At 45.0% G+C, this 19825-nt stretch overlaps 2 protein-coding genes across 8 annotated transcripts in view; one reads left to right on the forward strand and one right to left on the reverse strand.

Moving 5' to 3' along the window:
- Positions 1-29: 29 nt before the first annotated feature.
- On the forward strand, positions 30-12139 carry aasdh (aminoadipate-semialdehyde dehydrogenase). 3 transcript variants are annotated; one of them, XM_047373858.1, is made up of 15 exons: positions 30-393; positions 469-589; positions 4543-4826; positions 4909-5101; positions 5175-5416; positions 5488-5594; positions 5666-5838; positions 6687-6921; positions 6999-7111; positions 7188-7651; positions 7742-7851; positions 7926-8089; positions 9137-9262; positions 9467-9598; positions 11514-12139. In XM_047373858.1, the coding sequence occupies exons 1-15, from the start codon at positions 152-154 to the stop codon at positions 11910-11912; spliced, it is 3105 nt and encodes a 1034-aa protein (XP_047229814.1). In that variant the 5' UTR covers positions 30-151; the 3' UTR covers positions 11913-12139. The 3 variants fall into 3 exon arrangements, with proteins under 3 accessions (XP_047229814.1, XP_047229813.1, XP_047229812.1); XM_047373857.1 differs by having other exon boundaries at positions 31-393; positions 4552-4826; positions 7188-7851; XM_047373856.1 differs by having other exon boundaries at positions 32-393; positions 7188-7851.
- Positions 12140-12537: 398 nt separating this feature from the next.
- The window catches only part of cracd (capping protein inhibiting regulator of actin dynamics), a 30824-nt gene continuing 23536 nt past the window's right edge, over positions 12538-19825 (reverse strand). For all 5 annotated transcript variants that reach the window (XM_047373851.1, XM_047373850.1, XM_047373849.1 and 2 more), the window contains 5 exons: positions 19328-19540; positions 16717-19219; positions 16180-16370; positions 15924-16086; positions 12538-13868 (listed from right to left, as the gene is read on the reverse strand). In XM_047373851.1, coding sequence (XP_047229807.1) covers positions 13708-13868; positions 15924-16086; positions 16180-16370; positions 16717-19219; positions 19328-19540 — 3231 coding nt within the window. In that variant the 3' untranslated portion in view covers positions 12538-13707. The remainder of the gene's footprint in view (positions 13869-15923; positions 16087-16179; positions 16371-16716; positions 19220-19327; positions 19541-19825) is intronic.

Raw genomic sequence — 19825 nt, forward strand, 5'->3', positions numbered from 1 at the left:
TAATGCATCCCTCATTAAAACTTCAGTCTCCATTTGTGCGTCATCTGCACTCGCCAAACGTGATCCGCCTATGTGAAAACAGTAACACTGATGAGACTGATATCAGTCAGAGAATCTGGACGAGGAGGCGGTCAGTGAACGCCTCATCACAATGCCTGCTCGGACCCTCCAGGAGCTTGTGTCCACCGCAGCCTCTCTGCACGCCGACCGAGCGGCAGTCCTGTATGACAGCGGCCCAGGAGGGACTGAAGCTTCGGGTTCTCTGCTCTACAGTGAGGTGGCTCAACTTTCTGATGGGCTTGCTGCTGTTTTACTGAAGAACTGTTGTCCTAGCAGCGGTGTTATCGGCCTGTACTGCAGCGATGATCTGCTGGTCCCTGTCTGGATTCTAGGGTACGTTTGGACCAGATTCTCCTCCACTATGCCTGTGTTTCAGAATTTGTCTCACCCAGCTACATTATCTGTCAGGATCCTGCAGAGTTCAGCTGCTTATGTCCCTCTGGACCCAGAGGCTCCAGGACTTCTCTCCGCCAGAATTATGAGACAGTGTGGCCTCAAGTACTGCGCTGTGAGGAGGGACCTTGTGCAGGTTGAATTCCTGTTATTTCAGTCATACTGTGCTCTACAAATGTATTCAAACCCTTTGGACCTTTACTGATTTTGTCATGCTACAACCACAAACCTCTATGGGTTCTGTGTGATAGCCCTACACACAGTCACTGAAGATTTGTGATACTGCCCATATGGGCAGTTGCCCAGGGCAGCATTAGAAAAGGGGGAAGACAAGTGCCAGATAATTAAATATAACTCATCAGTCTGTTTTGCCCTGAACAATACAGTAGGGAGATATGATTATGTGCTTTCTGCATGACTGCAGTCCATTTTATGCCAACCAAGAATCCAATATGTTTTTCTACATTGTGATTGGTTGAGGTGGGGGGGTCCAAGCAAACAAAGTCTGGTGTGTGTTTCTATTCGTCCTTCCCTAGTCCGTACTTTGTAGAACCTGCATTTGCTGTTACAGATGCAGTTCTTTCAAGGGTATGTCTCTAATAGCTTTGCACATGTAAACTAAGCAAATATTTTTGCTCATTCTTTTTTGAAAATTGGCTTGAGCTCAATCCAAATAATGTAGAGTGTCTGTAAACAGCAGTTTATAGGTTCTGCAGCCAGTTTTGCAGCCTCTGACAGGTTTTCTTCTGGGATTGTCCTAATCCATTTGACCATAAATTCAAGCCAGATTTCTTTTTCCCTGCTAAAGAAAAGCATCACCACGGCATGGTGCCCCCACCACCAAGCTTCTTTGCGAGGATGATGTGTTCAGGGTGATGGGCGGTGTTAGTTTTCTGTAACACCTACCGTTTTTGCATGCAGGCCAAAAAGCTCTGTTTTGGTCTGTCTGGTTTCTCTTTCACATGTTTTCTGTGTTCTCTAGATGGCTTGTTGTAAACTGCACATAGGACTTCTTATGGTTTTTTTCTTTGCCACCCTTCCCGTTAAAGGTCAGATTAGTGACATACATAACTAATTATATAAGGTTTATTTGTGTTTTTTTATGTAAGGCTTTTATAGCAAATTTATGTTTGTAAAAAATCTTGGTTGTTCATGTCTTTCTCCATTTGAATGTACAGGGGTTGGACAATGAAACTGAAACACCTGTCATTTTAGTGTGGGAGGTTTCATGGCTAAATTGGACCAGCCTGGTAGCCAGTCTTCATTGATTGCACATTGCACCAGTAAGAGCAGAGTGTGAAGGTTCAATTAGCAGGGTAAGAGCACAGTTTAGCTCAAATTATTGAAATGCACACAACATTATGTGTGACATATCAGAGTTCAAAAGAGGACAAATTGTTGGTGCACGTCTTGCTGGCGCATCTGTGACCAAGACAGCAAGTCTTTGTGATGTATCAAGAGCCACGGTATCCAGGGTAATGTCAGCATACCACCAAGAAGGATGAACCACATCCAACAGGATTAACTGTGGACGCAAGAGGAAGCTGTCTGAAAGGGATGTTCGGGTGCTAACCCGGATTGTATCCAAAAAACATAAAACCACGGCTGCCCAAATCACAGCAGAATTAAATGTGCACCTCAACTCTCCTGTTTCCACCAGAACTGTCCGTCAGGAGCTCCACAGGGTCAATATACACGGCCGGGCTGCTATAGCCAAACCTTTGGTCACTCATGCCAATGCCAAACGTCGGTTTCAATGGTGCAAGGAGTGCAAAACTTGGCTGTGGACAATGTGAAACATGTACAGGTCCTTCTCAAAATATTAGCATATTGTGATAAAGTTCATTATTTTCCATAATGTAATGATGAAAATTTAACATTCATATATTTTAGATTCATTGCACACTAACTGAAATATTTCAGGTCTTTTATTGTCTTAATACGGATGATTGTGACATACAGCTCATGAAAACCCAAAATTCCTATCTCACAAAATTAGCATATTTCATCCGACCAAAAACAAAAAAGTGTTTTTAATACAAAAAACGTCAACCTTCAAATAATCATGTACAGTTATGCACTCAATACTTGGTCGGAAATCCTTTTGCAGAAATGACTGCTTCAATGCGGCGTGGCATGGAGGCAATCAGCCTGTGGCACTGCTGAGGTCTTATGGAGGCCCAGGATGCTTCGATAGCGGCCTTTAGCTCATCCAGAGTGTTGGGTCTTGAGTCTCTCAACGTTCTCTTCACAATATCCCACAGATTCTCTATGGGGTTCAGGTCAGGAGAGTTGGCAGGCCAATTGAGCACAGTGATACCATGGTCAGTAAACCATTTACCAGTGGTTTTGGCACTGTGAGCAGGTGCCAGGTCATGCTGAAAAATGAAATCTTCATCTCCATAAAGCTTTTCAGCAGATGGAAGCATGAAGTGCTCCAAAATCTCCTGATAGCTAGCTGCATTGACCCTGCCCTTGATAAAACACAGTGGACCAACACCAGCAGCTGACACGGCACCCCAGACCATCACTGACTGTGGGTACTTGACACTGGACTTCTGGCATTTTGGCATTTCCTTCTCCCCAGTCTTCCTCCAGACTCTGGCACCTTGATTTCCGAATGACATGCAGAATTTGCTTTCATCCGAAAAAAGTACTTTGGACCACTGAGCAACAGTCCAGTGCTGCTTCTCTGTAGCCCAGGTCAGGTGCTTCTGCCGCTGTTTCTGGTTCAAAAGTGGCTTGACCTGGGGAATGCAGCACCTGTAGCCCATTTCCTGCACACGCCTGTGCACGGTGGCTCTGGATGTTTCTACTTCAGACTCAGTCCACTGCTTCCGCAGGTCCCCCAAGGTCTGGAATCGGCCCTTCTCCACAATCTTCCTCAGGGTCCGGTCACCTCTTCTCGTTGTGCAGCGTTTTCTGCCACACTTTTTCCTTCCCACAGACTTCCCACTGAGGTGCCTTGATACAGCACTCTGCGAACAGCCTATTCGTTCAGAAATTTCTTTCTGTGTCTTACCCTCTTGCTTGAGGGTGTCAATAGTGGCCTTCTGGACAGCAGTCAGGTCGGCAGTCTTACCCATGATTGGGGTTTTGAGTGATGAACCAGGCTGGGAGTTTTAAAGGCCTCAGGAATCTTTTGCAGGTGTTTAGAGTTAACTTGTTGATTCAGATGATTAGGTTCATAGCTCGTTTAGAGACCCTTTTAATGATATGCTAATTTTGTGAGATAGGAATTTTGGGTTTTCATGAGCTGTATGCCAAAATCATCCGTATTAAGACAATAAAAGACCTGAAATATTTCAGTTAGTGTGCAATGAATCTAAAATATATGAATGTTAAATTTTCATCATGACATTATGGAAAATAATGAACTTTATCACAATATGCTAATATTTTGAGAAGGACCTGTATTGTTCTCTGATGAGTCCATCTTTACTGTTTTCCCCACATCCGAGAGAGTTACGGTGTGGAGAAGCCCCAAAGAAGCGTACCACCCAGACTGTTGCATGCCCAGAGTGAAGCATGGGGGAGGATCAGTGATGGTTTGGGCTGCCATATCATGGCATTCCCTTGGCCCAATACTTGTGCTAGATGGGCGCGTCACTGCCAAGGACTACCGAACCATTCTTGAGGACCATGTGCATCCAATGGTTCAAACATTGTATCCTGAAGGCGGTGCCGTGTATCAGGATGACAATGCACCAATACACACAGCAAGACTGGTGAAAGATTGGTTTGATGAACATGAAAGTGAAGTTGAACATCTCCCATGGCCTGCACAGTCACCAGATCTAAATATTATTGAGCCACTTTGGGGTGTTTTGGAGGAGCGAGTCAGGAAACGTTTTCCTCCACCAGTATCACGTAGTGACCTGGCCACTATCCTGCAAGAAGAATGGCTTAAAATCCCTCTGACCACTGTGCAGGACTTGTATATGTCATTCCCAAGATGAATTGATGCTGTATTGGCCGCAAAAGGAGGCCCTACACCATACCAATAAATTATTGTGGTCTAAAACCAGGTGTTTCAGTTTCATTGTCCAACCCCTGTAAACTCTGGTTCTCCTTTACTCTCCTGTTAAGCGATTCCAGGAAGCTCTTGTCAATCATGTCTCTGTGGAGGTTTGTGTGGAGATGCCCCAGTTCAGATTAACCTTGATGCGCATCGAGCCCCATCCAGTCGCAAAGGATGGATCTCAGACAGCTCAGAGAGCAGGCGGCTGTGATCCCTGTCCTCGAACTTTTCTCCGAAAGGATTCAGGGTGCCCAGACTTGGCGTACGTGCTGCACACATCTGGAACAACAGGTCCTCCCAAGACTGTGAGGGTACCGCACATGTGTATTGTCCCCAATATACTTCATCTGAGGTAAGTCTGGCTGTTTTTATTTCAGAAGAACGACTTTCTTCTGTATGTATTCTGAAGAGGCCGATTGTTTTTCTCTGCTCAGATCTCTGTTCCAGATGAGCACAGAAGATGTGGTTTTCCTCGCATCCCCTTTGACCTTCGATCCCTCCGTGGTGGACATATTTCTGGCCTTGTCATCTGGGGCTTTGCTCCTCATAGTCCCTGCAGTGATCAAGAAGATGCCTAGTCGACTTGCCCAACTGTTGTTCAAAGGTCACAGAACTACAGTTCTTCAGGTAAGCAGCTGTGTGCACAGAGTTAGGCTCCGCATTGATGATGGAGGTTTTATTTGGTGTCATGTTTTTTCAGGTCACGCCCACTCTGCTGATGCGTTTCGGTCATCATATTCTGAAACAGGACGTGCTGTCGTCCGGATCCTCACTGCGGGTGTTGGCTCTGGGTGGAGAGGCCTGTCCTTCTCCGGCTCAGCTGAGTGGCTGGAAACACGAGGACAATAAAACCTGCATCTATAACATCTACGGCATCACCGAGGTCTCCTGCTGGGCTTCCTGCTACAGGATACCAGAACCTCTGCTGCAGTCCAGCAACCTGTAAGTGTTTGGAAATGTTCAAGATCCCTGCCTGTTGATTTTTCATCATTAAACATTGCAGGTCTTTGCAGCACGCCATCCTCTGTGGCCCTTGGGACTCCCCTGATGGACACTGTGGTGGAAGTCAGGGATGAAAATGGCTGCATGATCACAGAGGGCGAAGGCCAGGTTTTCATAGGTGGGACAGATTTTTAATGTTACATCCTAAATTTTACTGAAGACAACATGATGTGTTCTTTTTCTACCCAGGCGGAGAGGACAGGGTGTGTCTCTTGGATGGCGAGGACACTGTTGTCCCCGGGACGATGAGAGCAACAGGAGACTGGGTGACCATCAGAGACGCCCAGCTGTACTATCTGGGACGGAGAGACAGAATGATTAAACGGAATGGGAAACGGGTGAACTTGGACAGCTTGCAGCAAGTAAGATACTTCATTTAGAAATTTAAAATCATTTTTCTTGAACAGCTGTTCTGTCAAGGCCTCAGAGGCTTCATACAGAACTTCAGTGAACAAACAGCATCATGAAGACCAATGAACACACAGCAGGTCAGGGAGAAACTTGTGGGGAGTTTAAAGCACAGTTAGGCTATAAAACACTATTCCAAGCTTTGGTTATCGCAGAGAGCTCTGTTCAGTCCATCTCCTTAAAATGGAAAGTGTATGACACAGACCTACAGAGAAACTGCTGTCCCCCTGAACCGATGGCCTGGGAAAGGAAAGTCTTATTTAGGGAAGCAGCCCAGATGGCTATGGTAACTCTGTAGGAGCTGCTGAGTTCCACCACTCAGGTGGGAGAAGCTACACCTATTAGTCATACTTTCATGGAGGACCAGCAAGAAGAAAGGAGGGCCTTTTCCAGGAGGGCAACAACCCTAAACATGCAGCCAGAACTACAATGGATGGTTTAGATCAAAGCATATTTATGTGGCAGAATGGCTCAGTCAAAGTTTAGACCAGAAACCAATTGAGAATCTGGGACGAGACGTGAACATTTATTTTCACAAATGCTCTCCATCAGATCCGACTGGGTTAGAACTGCGATGCAAAGAAGAATGGGCCAAAACCTCACTCTAAATATACAAAGCTTGTAAAGACATACCCTTATACATCTGCAGCTGTAATTGCAGCAAGGAGGGTTTCTGTGAAGTTTGCTGCTGATAAGGTAGAGCTCTGAGAGTGTTTTAATGCAAGCAGTAAGGAACTGAACTGAAAGTGACAGCAGATGAAGCAGCTAAGAGTATTTGTTTTTTTTGTCTTACCTCTTCCAGCTGATCCTGAGCCTGCCTCAGGTAGAAGCATGTGCTGTGGGTCTCTATGAAGGCTTCCGACTCCTTGCCTTTGTCGTTCCCTCCACTAGTGAAGTTCATCACCACCAGGGGGAGCCGGATGGCGCAGACAGAGCTCTGCAGAGGCTCATCCTGAAGAAGCTGTCTCTATTGGTGTCCTCTCACTGCATTCCCGACACGCTGGTGCTCGTCCCGGCTGTATCCCTGACTCCTCATGGTGAGCATCAGGTTTACAGTCAATCTTCTAGTTCCGGAGGTTTTTTTTTAAAGGTTCTGATTTTTGCATTTTAACAGGCAAAGTAGACATGAAAGCTCTGATGAGAATATATGAAAAACAGAGAGAGTGGTTAAGGTTTTCACGGCTAGAGGTCGGGAGACTAAAGCAAACTCTTCAGGCTCTCTGGCAGGTATGTTTCAAACCACAGCTTAAATACTCAGTCATTAGGATTTAAATCCAAACTGTTCTGCACCGTTTATCATCAGGATGCTTTAAGTCTTCCTGCAGATGCGTCTATTGATGAGCGGTCCAACTTCCTGTTCAGTGGAGGGGATTCCCTGAAGGCACTGCATCTCTGTCAGGACATCCTTGCTGCTGTGGGAGTGTCTTCTCCACAGCTCCTGGAAGTTATACTAGACAGGACCTTTTCGGATGTTCTGCACCATGTAACACAAATTCTGTCGGAGAGGGACGGCTCCTCGTCGTCGACTGAGAAACGGGCCGCTAATCTACCGTCTGCGATTCCAGCAAAGAGAGGACGTAAATCTGAGAGGACGGAGGGAGAGAAACTTGGGTGTAAAGTTGTGAGACGAGGAGGCGAGGTGCGAGGAATGAACAGGAGGAACGTAGACGCTGGTGAAGAAATGTGGGAAGGAGAGAATGCTGAAAACAGCTCTTACAAACATGTCAACGTTTGCCTCAGTCTGAGCTGGTCCTCGGACACTGGCAGGTGCGTGGACGCCTCCCCGGTGATTCTGGTCCAGGATGTTGCCAATGGGACATCCAGAGCCACAGTGTTCATCGGCTCCCATTCCCACAGGATCCAGGCGTTGGACCTGCTCAGCGGGAACCTTCTGTGGGAGCGAGTCGTCGGGGACAGAATCGAGGCCTCGGCCACCGTGTCTCACTGCGGTTCCCTCGTTGTTGTCGGTCAGTATCGGTTCTCTAAAAGTGTCTCAGTGACACGTTTAAATTTCGGATTACTCCACCTTGTTCTTCTGCAGGTTCCTATGATGGCTGTGTTTACTTTTTATGCACCAAATCTGGCGAGACCAGGTGGATGTATAAGACAGAGGACGCAGTAAAAAGCTCTCCTGCTGTAGACCCTCTCACTGGCCTGGTGGTGGTGGGCTCACATGATGGGCACGTTTACGCCCTGGACCCACAGGTTAGTGTGTCCACCAAAGCAATCAGTTTCCTCTTAAAATCATTCAACAACCTGGAGGAGACAACAGAAAGTAGACATTTGATTCAACATGAAACATACAGGCTTTAGCTGCTTGTCCTTTCTCCTGAGAGCATGGGGTATTTCCTACTGCAGTGAGACCCACAAGTGTTCAAAACCTGGCAACATCTACATAAAGGGGGAACAGAGCAACCTGAGGCTTAAGCTAACTATGTACCTCCATACCAGCAGTGGGCAGCATTAGCAATAGCATAGTTACAGTTAGGTTTATAAATGCATATTTCTTTTGTACAAGCAACACTTAGAGATGCACAGAGAAATCGGCTGGTGAAAGAAACGACTAACGACAATTTTCAGCTTGGTCAGTCGTGACCAGTCAGAAACTAAGAAATCGGAACTTTTCCCGATAAGTGAATGCACCATACTAAAGTGCTGCCAGGTTGTTACTGTGGGGAGAAGACACAAAGTTTAGTATGCATGAGGCGTTTAAAAATAAAGCCAGATGGAGGACAAAAGGTTCAAAAAGCTATTTAAAGATAAAATGCATTTTTAAGACACTTTGAGACATGTCTGCAGCTCACTCAGGCTGTGAGAGAGACTTCAACAGATAACAGGAAGGCTAAGCCGAGTTTGCTTCTTTTATCCCTTAGAGCTTTTAACTTCTGTCTGTCATGAACATGCTGGATTTTATTTTGAAATCTTAGACTCTTGTTTACTGGGCTAAGTGCTAATATAATTTGCTAAAGACAGTTTAAAAGAGACTAGATATTTTGGGGTTTTAAAATGATAAAATCCAATCTTATAGCCACTTTTGGAAGAAAGCCTTGAAAACAAATATTTTTAATTTTGTTCCAATATTTTCTTACTCGGTTATTATAACTACATAATGCACAGTTTAAACAATTTGATTACTTGTAACCTTGTGCTAGTTCACATGTGGTGTTATGGTCTTTCCTTCACTCCCTTCTCACTGTACTGAAGCTTAACTTTAATGGAGATAAATGGAGATGTGTGTGCTGTGCTGCTTAGCTTCGGCAGTGTGTCTGGAAGCGACACTGCGGCGGAGGAGCTGTGTTTTCTTCTCCGCACCTTCAACCATCTCATCGACGGCTGTATGCAGCATCGCTGGGAGGACACCTGCTGTGTCTCAATCTGGTGAGACTCTACTCACAGCCTTTATGATTCGTCCTCTGATCTTATAGAGAACTCTACAAGAAGGGGAACAATTTGAGAAGAAGTCAGTCGGGTTTGAAGACTTTCAACAATCTGGCTGTCTTGATGATTGATTTATTAAATATTTTGAGATCAAACTCTGAAACAAATATGAGCATCATCTGGGTATGTTTGTGTCTCCTCCAGGACAGTGGTGATGTCCTGTGGTCCTACTGTAGAGACAAACCTTTCTTCTCCTCACCGACCTGCTTCTGTGGACACATTGTGATCGGCTCGGTGGATGGAAACATCTGCTGCCTCAGCGACACCGGGGAACTGGTGAGAAAGCAGAACTCTGATTTTTTTAACTTTATGGTTTTAGTTGGACTTTTGTCTGTGTTTCAAATGACAATAATCTATTGTCACTTTTGATTATCACTTGAGAGAAACCTAAAGATCTGGCCAAAAGTGCATATTTTTAGTGTGGTTTATTTATTAGCTTCTCAGAGCAGCTGTCATGGGGAAAACTTAGGATTCCCCACAACAGCATGTGTTTCCAACATATGTGGACATTTCATATCAATTTGACCAATACTTAGAAATTCAAGTGTAATTTTCATGGGAGTGAACCTTTGCTCACTAAGAAAAAAAGACTAGACTGAAGTGTCTTCTTGGAATTTTGTTTTAAAACTAAACTATTAGGTTATGAAATACTGCACTTCAGTAAAATAACCTCATACCAACTGCATGCTGGTGGAAGTGTCATGGTTTGAGGATGCTTTGAGGAGCCAACTTGCCATCATACCTCCATGAATTCTACCGTTTATCAGAGGGTGTTTGAGGAAAATGTGTAGTTTAATGAATAAAACAAGATTATTTCTGTTTTACCAGTAATCACATCACTTTCTTTTCTAGAATTATAGATGACACTTTGATATGTAAACATTTTTTTTGGAATAGATCAATATTTACTGGGCGGTTCTAATTTTGTACAAGATTACATGCTGAAACACAGAGCTGTAGGATACCTCTGAAAAATAGAAAAACTAAAACTCTTCTCTGGAAGGTACACTCATGGAGATATCCATGCAGGCTGTTCTTCAGATTGGTGCTTTCAGAGTCCCACCTCCACACTGAATGACAACCCAATCAGACCTTTTAATAGGGTCATTAACTTGGTTCTAACATGTGAATTAAACTGCAGAGGTTGCATCTTTATTTACTGAAAAATGCCGATTTAGATGCCTATTTTGCATAAATTCATTTTAGTTTTAGAGGCTCGAAGGATTCAGTCCTAGGTTTGAACCAATATTGTCTTTGATATATCTCATCTGATTCGCAGCGACAGTTATTTAGTGTAAATATAACTTAATTTTCCACCCTTATCTTATTTTACTTGTAGCCACAGCTCAAGTAATTTGAAAAACAAGAGTGAGATGCTTAAACATGAATTTATTGTTGGTTTTCCCCTAATCCTCATCATTTTAAAACTATACATGCAGGGTCAAACACATATCTACATCCCAAATATTTCTGCAACTTAGCAAGTTGCAGAAAAAAAACACCAAGGGATGAGCTTAACATTAACCAGAATTAGGAACGTACCGACCAATAGAGGAGCCTCTGCTGCAAAACTGAATCTAAGCTGTGCAGAACGTTTTAGCTGCCCACATGTCAAATGTCTTTTAAAGAAAGGTTTTATTGTCACACAAAAACAAAGATTCAGCTGTGTGGTCATAATGACAAAAACAATAATGTTTGGAGGAGTCAAAGAAGTCATTAAAACCTAGAAAACTACCAACAGTCAAGCATGGTAGTGGCAGCGTCTTGCACAGGGTGTGTTTCCCATTCACTGGTTCTGGTGCATCAGACAAAGTGGAGAACTACCTCCGAATTCCCTAACTTCATCTCAAACCAACAACGGCATGTTTAAAACATGTAAAAAGATCCAGCCAGAATGATGCCAGAAGCCTGTTGGTAAATAAAGAAAATCTGTGGTTTCTCAGCAACTTGCTAATGGACATTTATACTAATATTAGTGGGGTGTATGTATATTTTTTACCCTTTCATAGATAAGTGAAAATCCAAAAAAGCTCTAAACTTGTGTGCCCATTTCCTGTTTCTTCAACCCACCCTGAAAGGACAGCTGAAATTTCTCCTTAAAGGCCTAAATTTAATGAGATTGACCCAAAAATAATACGACCACATAAAACTGTGCTCAATACGCAACAACTTCTTGTTTTTTTTTTTGCAGCTGTGGCAGTTCCTAACAGAGGCACCAGTTTTCTCCTCGCCGAGCTTTGTACCAGGACAGCAGACGCTTCTGTGCGGCTCACATGACGGTCGGCTCTACTGTCTGAACTCTGCCGACGGCTCCTTAATTTGGAGTTTTCAGGCATCGAGCAAGGTGTACTCTACTCCCTGTGTGTTTGAGGGCTCTACTGTTGGCAGCAGGGGGGTTCTGGTGGGCCTGGCCTCCACAGATGGCACTGTCTGGATCCTGGACGCAAAAGATGGACATGTTCTGGCGTCGCACGCCCTGCCCGGGGAGCTGTTTTCATCGCCAGTTGTATGGCAACAGTCTCTTGTTATCGGGTGCCGTAATGACTATGTGTACTGTTTGAACCTGACTGTCAATGTGGAGAGGTCATGATGGATGTCTGCACTGATTATACAGTTGTTTTCAAAGTAATATCAGCTCTAATAAGGATCAAAATCCTTAGGCAAGCTATTTCCATAAATGCAAAATGTAGACCATTGTTTTTTTTAATAAGGAGACTATCTGGCAGTTTCGTGCTCATATGCTTGACCTTGGTATCTTTTAATTGTTACAGTGCTCACAGGTAACTATAAACATTTTTGGGGTCACCCTGGAGCTCAGATCACGTTTCTGCACTTCTTTCGGTGTTTTCCCATTTCCAGTCATCTTTTTCATCGAAGGACACTGTTCCCGGAACAATCCATTTTACTCGGTTCTTTAGCAGGTACCTGAGGCCCACCTGTGTTTTCATAGAATGAATGATCTCACTGACTGACCTTCAGTCTATTATTGTGAAAATGCCCATTTCAATTATTGATTTAACACAGAATCAGCAGCATGTGTCATAACTGTTAGATGTGGTGGTTTTCTATTACTCTACTATAGCTACTAGTAAATCATTTGCTATATAACATATATATATATTTTAACAAAAACAGTGATAGATCTTGTAAGTGATGTTGGATTACTATTATTTCATTATAAACACAGTTCCAGTGAAATAACCAGCACTTAATTCTTTGGTACAGACATCAGTATTTAATTTACATTATTGATAACATTTTGGATCTGTTAAAGAACTTTGCCATGAATATCTTTAAGTGGGACAAAAAGTGCAAATAATACCAAACATTTTGTTTTTTTGTTACATTTAACACTGCGTACACTACACTATTGTGCACGACCAAAGTTAGAAACAAAGTGACTCAGATTTCTGGGTCTCTTTCAGAGTGAATACATACTTACAGATGATGGAGTGAGCGGCAGGAATGAGAATGAAGAGGTTTACTGATTCATACAGGAAATGCTGTGTGATCGGATTACCGTACATTAAAGAAGAAGTGGTGCTGTAAGTCTACAGCAGGACATGCCAGAAGAATTGTAGCAGGTGTGTTTGTCTCTAAAGTCTACTGTCACACAGCTGCGAGGATTTTGAGCACTTAACGTCCTTCACGCTGCGTTTAAGTTCAGTTTGTAGTTCTGCATCTGGATAAGAACCAGTCTGTCACAGTCATCACGGACACAGTGAGATTTGTTGTTTCCAGTATGACTTAAAAAACAATAATAAAGAAAAACAGGAGACCTTCCCCCCCCCAACAAAACAAACCAGGCTCAGAGAAAAGCTACAATACAGTTTCAGTGTAGATAAATCTGCTGCTGTACATAATATGGAAGAGGGCAGAGAAGGTGCCTGTAGCACTTCCAGGAGCTGTCCAGAGGAGACCATGCTGGGATTTCATTTTTTACTGGTAGCCCTTAAAACACGATTCAGACGGATACCCTCTGTTGATTAAGCGCTGTTGTTCATCTGAGCTGTATTGTGTCGAGCACAGAATTTATTACAACCATGGTGACCCAGCTGGCTCCAAAATTACAAAAAATAAATAAAAAAAGGTTGGCTACTGCAATGGTCAGCCATGGTTGTGATCGGTTGCTGAGGACTTTGTCTTTTGGGGACAAAGAGTTCTTGTGATTGGATACAATACATGCATGCTCTCATCAACCTTTTACATAGCATCTGTGCAGCTTTATTGTAATATCTGAAGGTGAAGCGCACTTTAACAGGATAGTTATAGCAGCCAGTGTGTGTCAAGAGGAGTTTTCATGTGCAGGGGAGAAAGTGATCCTCTGGCTCCGTGGGGAATGTGCGTTCTCCATGCATGCCGTGTCAAACTGGCATCAGGGTTGTTTATTTGATGATCTGTGGACAGTCGCTCCAGGCTTTGGCCTTTCGTTTTGCTAGTGCCAGCCAGGCAGGCTCTGTGGACAACTGGGGAGAGTCGCTGGAGGGGAATCGCTTTGACATGTCCTTGACAGCAGGTGGCGACGGTGTTGAGTCTGAGATTTCAACTGGAATTACATGCAATCATAAAAGATGAGTAACACATCTGCAGGGCCTTACATACCCTTGATCTTTTCCACACTGTCACAATGCACCCACAAACTGTATTTCATTTGGATTGGATGGGTTAGACCAACACAAAGTAGCTGGTAAGTGAATTAAGTGAAAGCAATGATTCTAAAAGATAGTGCGCACATTTATTCAGCCCCCATTTAATCTGACTCCCCCTAAAGAAGATCAAGTGAAACCAATTGGAATTAAAAATATAAGCTTCATGGAAGAATGGCAAGAAGAAAGACATTGTCTAAAGAGAAAATAACAAGACCCATATACAGCCTGCCACAAGCCATGTAGGAGGCAGCAAACATGTAAAAGAACACTACAACCCTGAACACTACAGGGGTTGGACAATGAAACTGAAACACCTGTCATTTTAGTGTGGGAGGTTTTATGGCTAAATTGGACCAGCCTGGTAGCCAGTCTTCATTGATTGCACATTGCACCAGTAAGAGCAGAGTGTGAAGGTTCAATTAGCAGGGTAGGAGCACAGTTTTGCTCAAAATATTGAAATGCACACAACATTATGGGGGACATACCAGAGTTCAAAAGAGGACAAATTGTTGGTGCACGTCTTGCTGGCGCATCTGTGACCAAGACAGCAAGTCTTTGTGATGTATCAAGAGCCACGGTATCCAGGGTAATGTCAGCATACCACCAAGAAGGATGAACCACATCCAACAGGATTAACTGTGGACGCAAGAGGAAGCTGTCTGAAAGGGATGTTCGGGTGCTAACCCGGATTGTATCCAAAAAACATAAAATCACGGCAGAATTAAATGTGCACCTCAACTCTCCTGTTTCCACCAGAACTGTCCGTCAGGAGCTCCACAGGGTCAATATACACGGCTGGGCTGCTATAGCCAAACCTTTGGTCAGTCATGCCAATGCCAAACGTCGGTTTCAATGTTGCAAAGAGCGCAAATCTTGGGCTGTGGACAATGTGAAACATGTATTGTTCTCTGATGAGTCCACCTTTACTGTTTTCCCCACATCCGGGAGAGTTACAGTGTGGAGAAGCCCCAAAGAAGCGTACCACCCAGACTGTTGCAAGCCCAGAGTGAAGCATGGGGGTGGATCAGTGATGGTTTGGGCTGCCATATCATGGCATTCCCTTGGCCCAATACTTGTGCTAGATGGGCGCGTCACTGCCAAGGACTACCGAACCATTCTTGAGGACCATGTACATCCAATGGTTCAAACATTGTATCCTGAAGGCGGTGCCGTGTATCAGGATGACAATGCACCAATACACACAGCAAGACTGGTGAAAGATTGGTTTGATGAACATGAAAGTGAAGTTGAACATCTCCCATGGCCTGCACAGTCACCAGATCTAAATATTATTGAGCCACTTTGGGGTGTTTTGGAGGAGCGAGTCAGGAAACGTTTTCCTCCACCAGTATCACGTAGTGACCTGGCCACTATCCTGCAAGAAGAATGGCTTAAAATCCCTCTGACCACTGTGCAGGACTTGTATATGTCATTCCCAAGATGAATTGATGCTGTATTGGCCGCAAAAGGAGGCCCTACACCATACTAATAAATTATTGTGGTCTAAAACCTGGTGTTTCAGTTTCATTGTCCAACCCCTGTACAATACAATGGTTTAGATCAAAGCATATCCATGTGTTAATATGATTCAGTCAAGGTCCAGACTCATACAATTAAAAACCTGTGGCAAGACTACCATAGCTGCTCTTTATGCAATGACTGAGGTTAAACTATTTTAGAAAGACGAATGTGCAGAAATGTCAGTATCTAGACCTTAATAGACACTAATGTAATTGCAGCGCAAGGCTGTTCTTGAAAGTATCTACCCAGGGCGGTAATTCAATTCAATTCAATTCAATTCAAAGATACTTTATTGATGATTGAGTTGGTATTGGAACAATGTGTTCAACATCAAGCAAATTTCCAATAAAAAATTCAATTGAAATTCATTATCACTCCAAAATTACTGATGATCAAATGAGTGATTAACGGTTGTAGGGTGGGGTCCCTACCTGTGACTGAGCTCGGCAAGGTGCTGGCCTTTTTCAGGGGATCTCTGCGCTCAAATCGTCCCAGCAGGCTGTCGGGCCTCTTGGGCTCCTCTGGTGTCTGGGTTTTGGAGGAAGGACTGGTGCACCCACTTTCTTTACACTCTGTGGGACTCACCAGTGCGACCTGCAGAAAGAGATTTGAGAATAATTCATAGGATTGTAAACTATGTCAGGGTGAGTAAAGGACACTGGGTAAATAGAGATCTGGGGCGTATACACTATCTCTCTCTCTGGCATGCTTCTCTGCTAGCTTGGCCTCTCTTTGGCTCCGACGGTCCTCGCGGCTCTGCTGTTGCTCCCTGAAGCCTTTCTGCTTCTGCAGGGCAAGAGTAATCCATAAGGGCCCAGCTTCCTTCTCCTGGACCCTGGCGCTGTCCAGTGAGAGTCTGGCCTGTAAGGAAGGTTTTTCTGCAGAAGAACAGACATTTGATTTTTACTATGGCTTTTGTAAATGGACTAAGCTTCCTGGTCTTCACTACAATTCAAAGCACTTTTACTGTAGAGCCACATTTACTCAGTTTTATAATTTCATACATCAATACGCAGATCGGTAGCAACTTGGGGTTACCCTGCCCAAGGGTTCATTAACATGTGGCATGGGAAGCAGCTGCAATTAAACCCACAACCTTCTGATTGCAAGACAACTGCTCTAGCGGCCCACTATAGCATCTTAGATACACTGAAGTCCTTTCCCCATAACCACAGAATGATTTCAGCTGGTATACAGCTGGTTCCTGGTCATGGGCACACTGACCTCGTCTGATAAGTTCTGCCTTCCTGTCTGCCTTCTCTCTCCAGGGGATGTTGATGGAAGGGAAGAAAGACCTCTTCTCCTTTGGCTCCTCCTCTCCTTGGACAGGACTGTGGTTTCCTCTGTGCAGCTGGGCCACCGTGGATAGTTCTTCACTCCTACCGGCCTGCTCCTGGACGGATAAATCTGGGCTCCCCGTCCTCTGGTTCACATCCTCACAGGGGAGCACGTGGGCTACTTTTGGTAGTGGAGATGGAGGAGGTGTTGGAGTGGCTCCAGAGGGTTTGGGTGATGTTGCTGGTCTTCGGTAGAGTTGTGGTTTTGAAAGGACTTTCTCTCCTTCATTATGCACAATGGGGCTTGTCGGCTTGCCCAGCTTCCCCCGGGTTATGGCAGGAGAAGCAGATGCGTGTAAATACTTGCTTAATACTCCCTCCTTCTGAGGTGATGTGGGACTTGATTTGTCAGAGAAGACCGAGGAGGTGTCAGAGTCTGGCTCAATTGGGGTGAGCGGTGAAGGGACGCCATCAAAGCTGTCTCCGGCGCTGTAGCGCTTCTTCCTTTTCTCTGTGGACTGCTCACTGTGAAAACGCAGAGAATAGTTCGTCCTTCTAAGCTTGATTCCAAAAGGTGAGGGGTTATCCTCACCGTCCTGTCCCTGCTCCTCCCCCTCCTCTGTCTTGCTCTGAAGATGGCTCTTTGCTTCGGAGCCCTCAGAAATGTCCCCCGGGCTGGGAACCAGGAAAGACGGGAGGTCTTTGGCAAACATGCACTCCTCTGAGGCTCGCTCTACAATCCGAACTGTTTTGCTTGTCCGGGTGTGAGGTTTAAAGGTTGGAGATTGGGATGCTGGTGTGGGACTATCAGATTGAGATGCTTCCTCTTTACCATCTTTATTATCTGCATTGAAAACCTCAGAGTTTCTGTTTGAGTCCCCAAACTTCTTCTTTGCAGGGGTGATGGAGAACTTGGCACTGGCGGACATTGTTTTTCTGAGGCTGGTATGAGAGAAAGAGGGCTGCTCTTCACTGCTGATCTGAGGCTGATTCCTGCTCGGAGGGCCTGGGTACTCATCATACTTCCCATCCTCTACCCCTTTAAATATTTTCGAGCGGATGCTCGCCCACTCTGCCAGCACGGCTGCACTGGACCGATCCGGGCAGAACGAAGACTCACTGAGCGATTTGGTTTTCCCAGATTTGTGGTCTGGCGAGCTCTTGCTCTTTGCAGAAGGTATTCCTTGGGCCCTTCTTTCTTCTCCCAAACCCAGCAGGGATTTACATGCAGTGTCTTTGATCTGGTCTAAATTGACAGCTGTCCCACAGAGCTGGGCGCCTGTCACCAGGATGGCTGTGTGGGGCACATATGAAGATGCCGGCAGGTTGGGGGGGTCTTGCCTTTCCAGGGAGTAAGCTGTAGCTCCTTCCCTTTGATCAGCGTCAGCAGCGTTCTGGTGGCTGGAGGCTGGAGTAACAGGGGTCAGGTTGACCTTCTGGAAAAGAATCTGTTTCTCTCCAGAGGAAACCTTGAAGGAAAAGGGTCTCTGTCGCTCCTCCATCTCCCTCCAGCGCTGCTCCTCAGCTCTCCGCTTCCTCTCTTGTTCATCAGAGCTCCCAGCATCTTCTTCTGTCAACATCTTCATCTGCTCCTCCAATGCCAGCTGTTTCTCTTGCTCCATCTCCCTCAGTCTTAGTTTCTGTTCATCTTTTTTCTTTCTTTCCTCTTCTTCCTCTTTTTGCTTTTTGCACTTCTCTGCCTCAAGCTCCTGTTGCTTCTTTGCCACCTCCTCCTCTAGCTTCCTTTCCTCTTCCTCTCTGTGCTTCTGCTCCTCCAGGCGCCTCCTATCTTCTTCCTCACGCTTTCTCCTTTCCTCTTCCAGTTTTCGAATTTGTTCTTCTTCCTCTTGCCTCCTCCTCCTCCTTTCCTCCTTTTCCCTGATCCTTCTTTCTTCCTCTCTCATCCTCTCTGCTTCCTCTCGCATCTTCCGTTCCTCCTCCTCTCTCCTCGTCCTCTCTGCTTCCTCTCGCATCTTCCGTTCCTCCTCTCTTTTTCTTCTCTCAGCCTCCTCTCGCTTCCTTCTTTCTTCCTCTTCTTTCATCCTTCTATCCTCCTCCTTTCTCTGTCTCTCAGCCTCTTCTTGCCTCCATTTATCCTCCTCTTCCCTGGCTCTCATTTGGTCCTCTTCCTCTTTCATCCTCCTCTCTGCCTCCTCTCGCATCCTCTTCTCTTGTTCTTCCTGCTGTCTCCTGCGACACCTCTCTTCCTCCAGTTCACGTATCCTCATCTCTTCCCCCCTCCTCCTCCTTTCCTCTGCTTCTTCTCTGAGCTTTTGCTCCTCCATCTCCCTCCTCCTTCTGCCCTCCAGTATGTCCTCCTCATAGAGTCTCTGTTTCTTCAAGCTTTCTTTGGATGACTCCAGAGATGCCCTGCGCTGGTCGTCTGAGAACACACCGGCTGCCTCCATGTCCTCCTGCATGACTCCAGGAATAGACACCTCCTGGAGGTCCTGGAAATGAAGAGGTAGGATTAGTTTAAAGTTTTAGACAGAGTGCTACAGACAGAGTGCTATAACATGTTTCACGCTTGCTTGAGCTCAAATTAGTGTCTTCCTTACCAGTGTGAACCGCCGGTGTTTGCGGGAAATCCTCTGGTTTTTCGGTTTGACTAAGAGTTTATGCTTGGCGGCGGTGTTGTCCAGGCGAGGAACAGACTGGGGGACGGCATCTAGATTGATAGACTCAATGGTACCAGTTGGTGGGAGAACCCGTTTGGACCTCGGGGACTTTACTGGTGTGCTGTACTGCCCAGATGATTGAGCTCCCTGGACCTGAATTTTCCACAACAGACAATGTAGTTACAGTGCCTTTCAAAAGTATTACACCCCCTGACTTTTCTTCATTTTTATCACTTTACAACAACTAGTTTCAATGTATTTAATTAGGATTTTTTTGTGGGCGACCGACACAAAGTAGTGTATAATTGTGAAGCAGAAGGAAAACTTTCAAAACTGAAAAATCTTAAATCTTGCCCCTAAATAAAATCCAGAGTAAACACTAGTAGAGTTAATCTGTGTGTTATCACACTTAAACTATCAATACATACTTGATTTGGC

The sequence above is a fragment of the Girardinichthys multiradiatus genome, chromosome 9, assembly GCF_021462225.1.
Source record: "Girardinichthys multiradiatus isolate DD_20200921_A chromosome 9, DD_fGirMul_XY1, whole genome shotgun sequence".
Lineage (NCBI taxonomy): Eukaryota > Metazoa > Chordata > Actinopteri > Cyprinodontiformes > Goodeidae > Girardinichthys > Girardinichthys multiradiatus.

What these genes read in the sequence shown, in the direction of transcription:
- aasdh (XM_047373856.1), top strand. Translation starts at nt 152, where the DNA reads ATGCCTGCTCGGACCCTCCAGGAGCTTGTGTCCACCGCAGCCTCTCTG. An exon ending in ACAGAACTACAGTTCTTCAG is followed by an intron (nt 5,102 to 5,174) that starts GTAAGCAGCTGT and finishes ATGTTTTTTCAG; the next exon opens with GTCACGCCCACTCTGCTGAT. An exon ending in TCAGCGACACCGGGGAACTG is followed by an intron (nt 9,599 to 11,513) that starts GTGAGAAAGCAG and finishes TTTTTTTTGCAG; the next exon opens with CTGTGGCAGTTCCTAACAGA.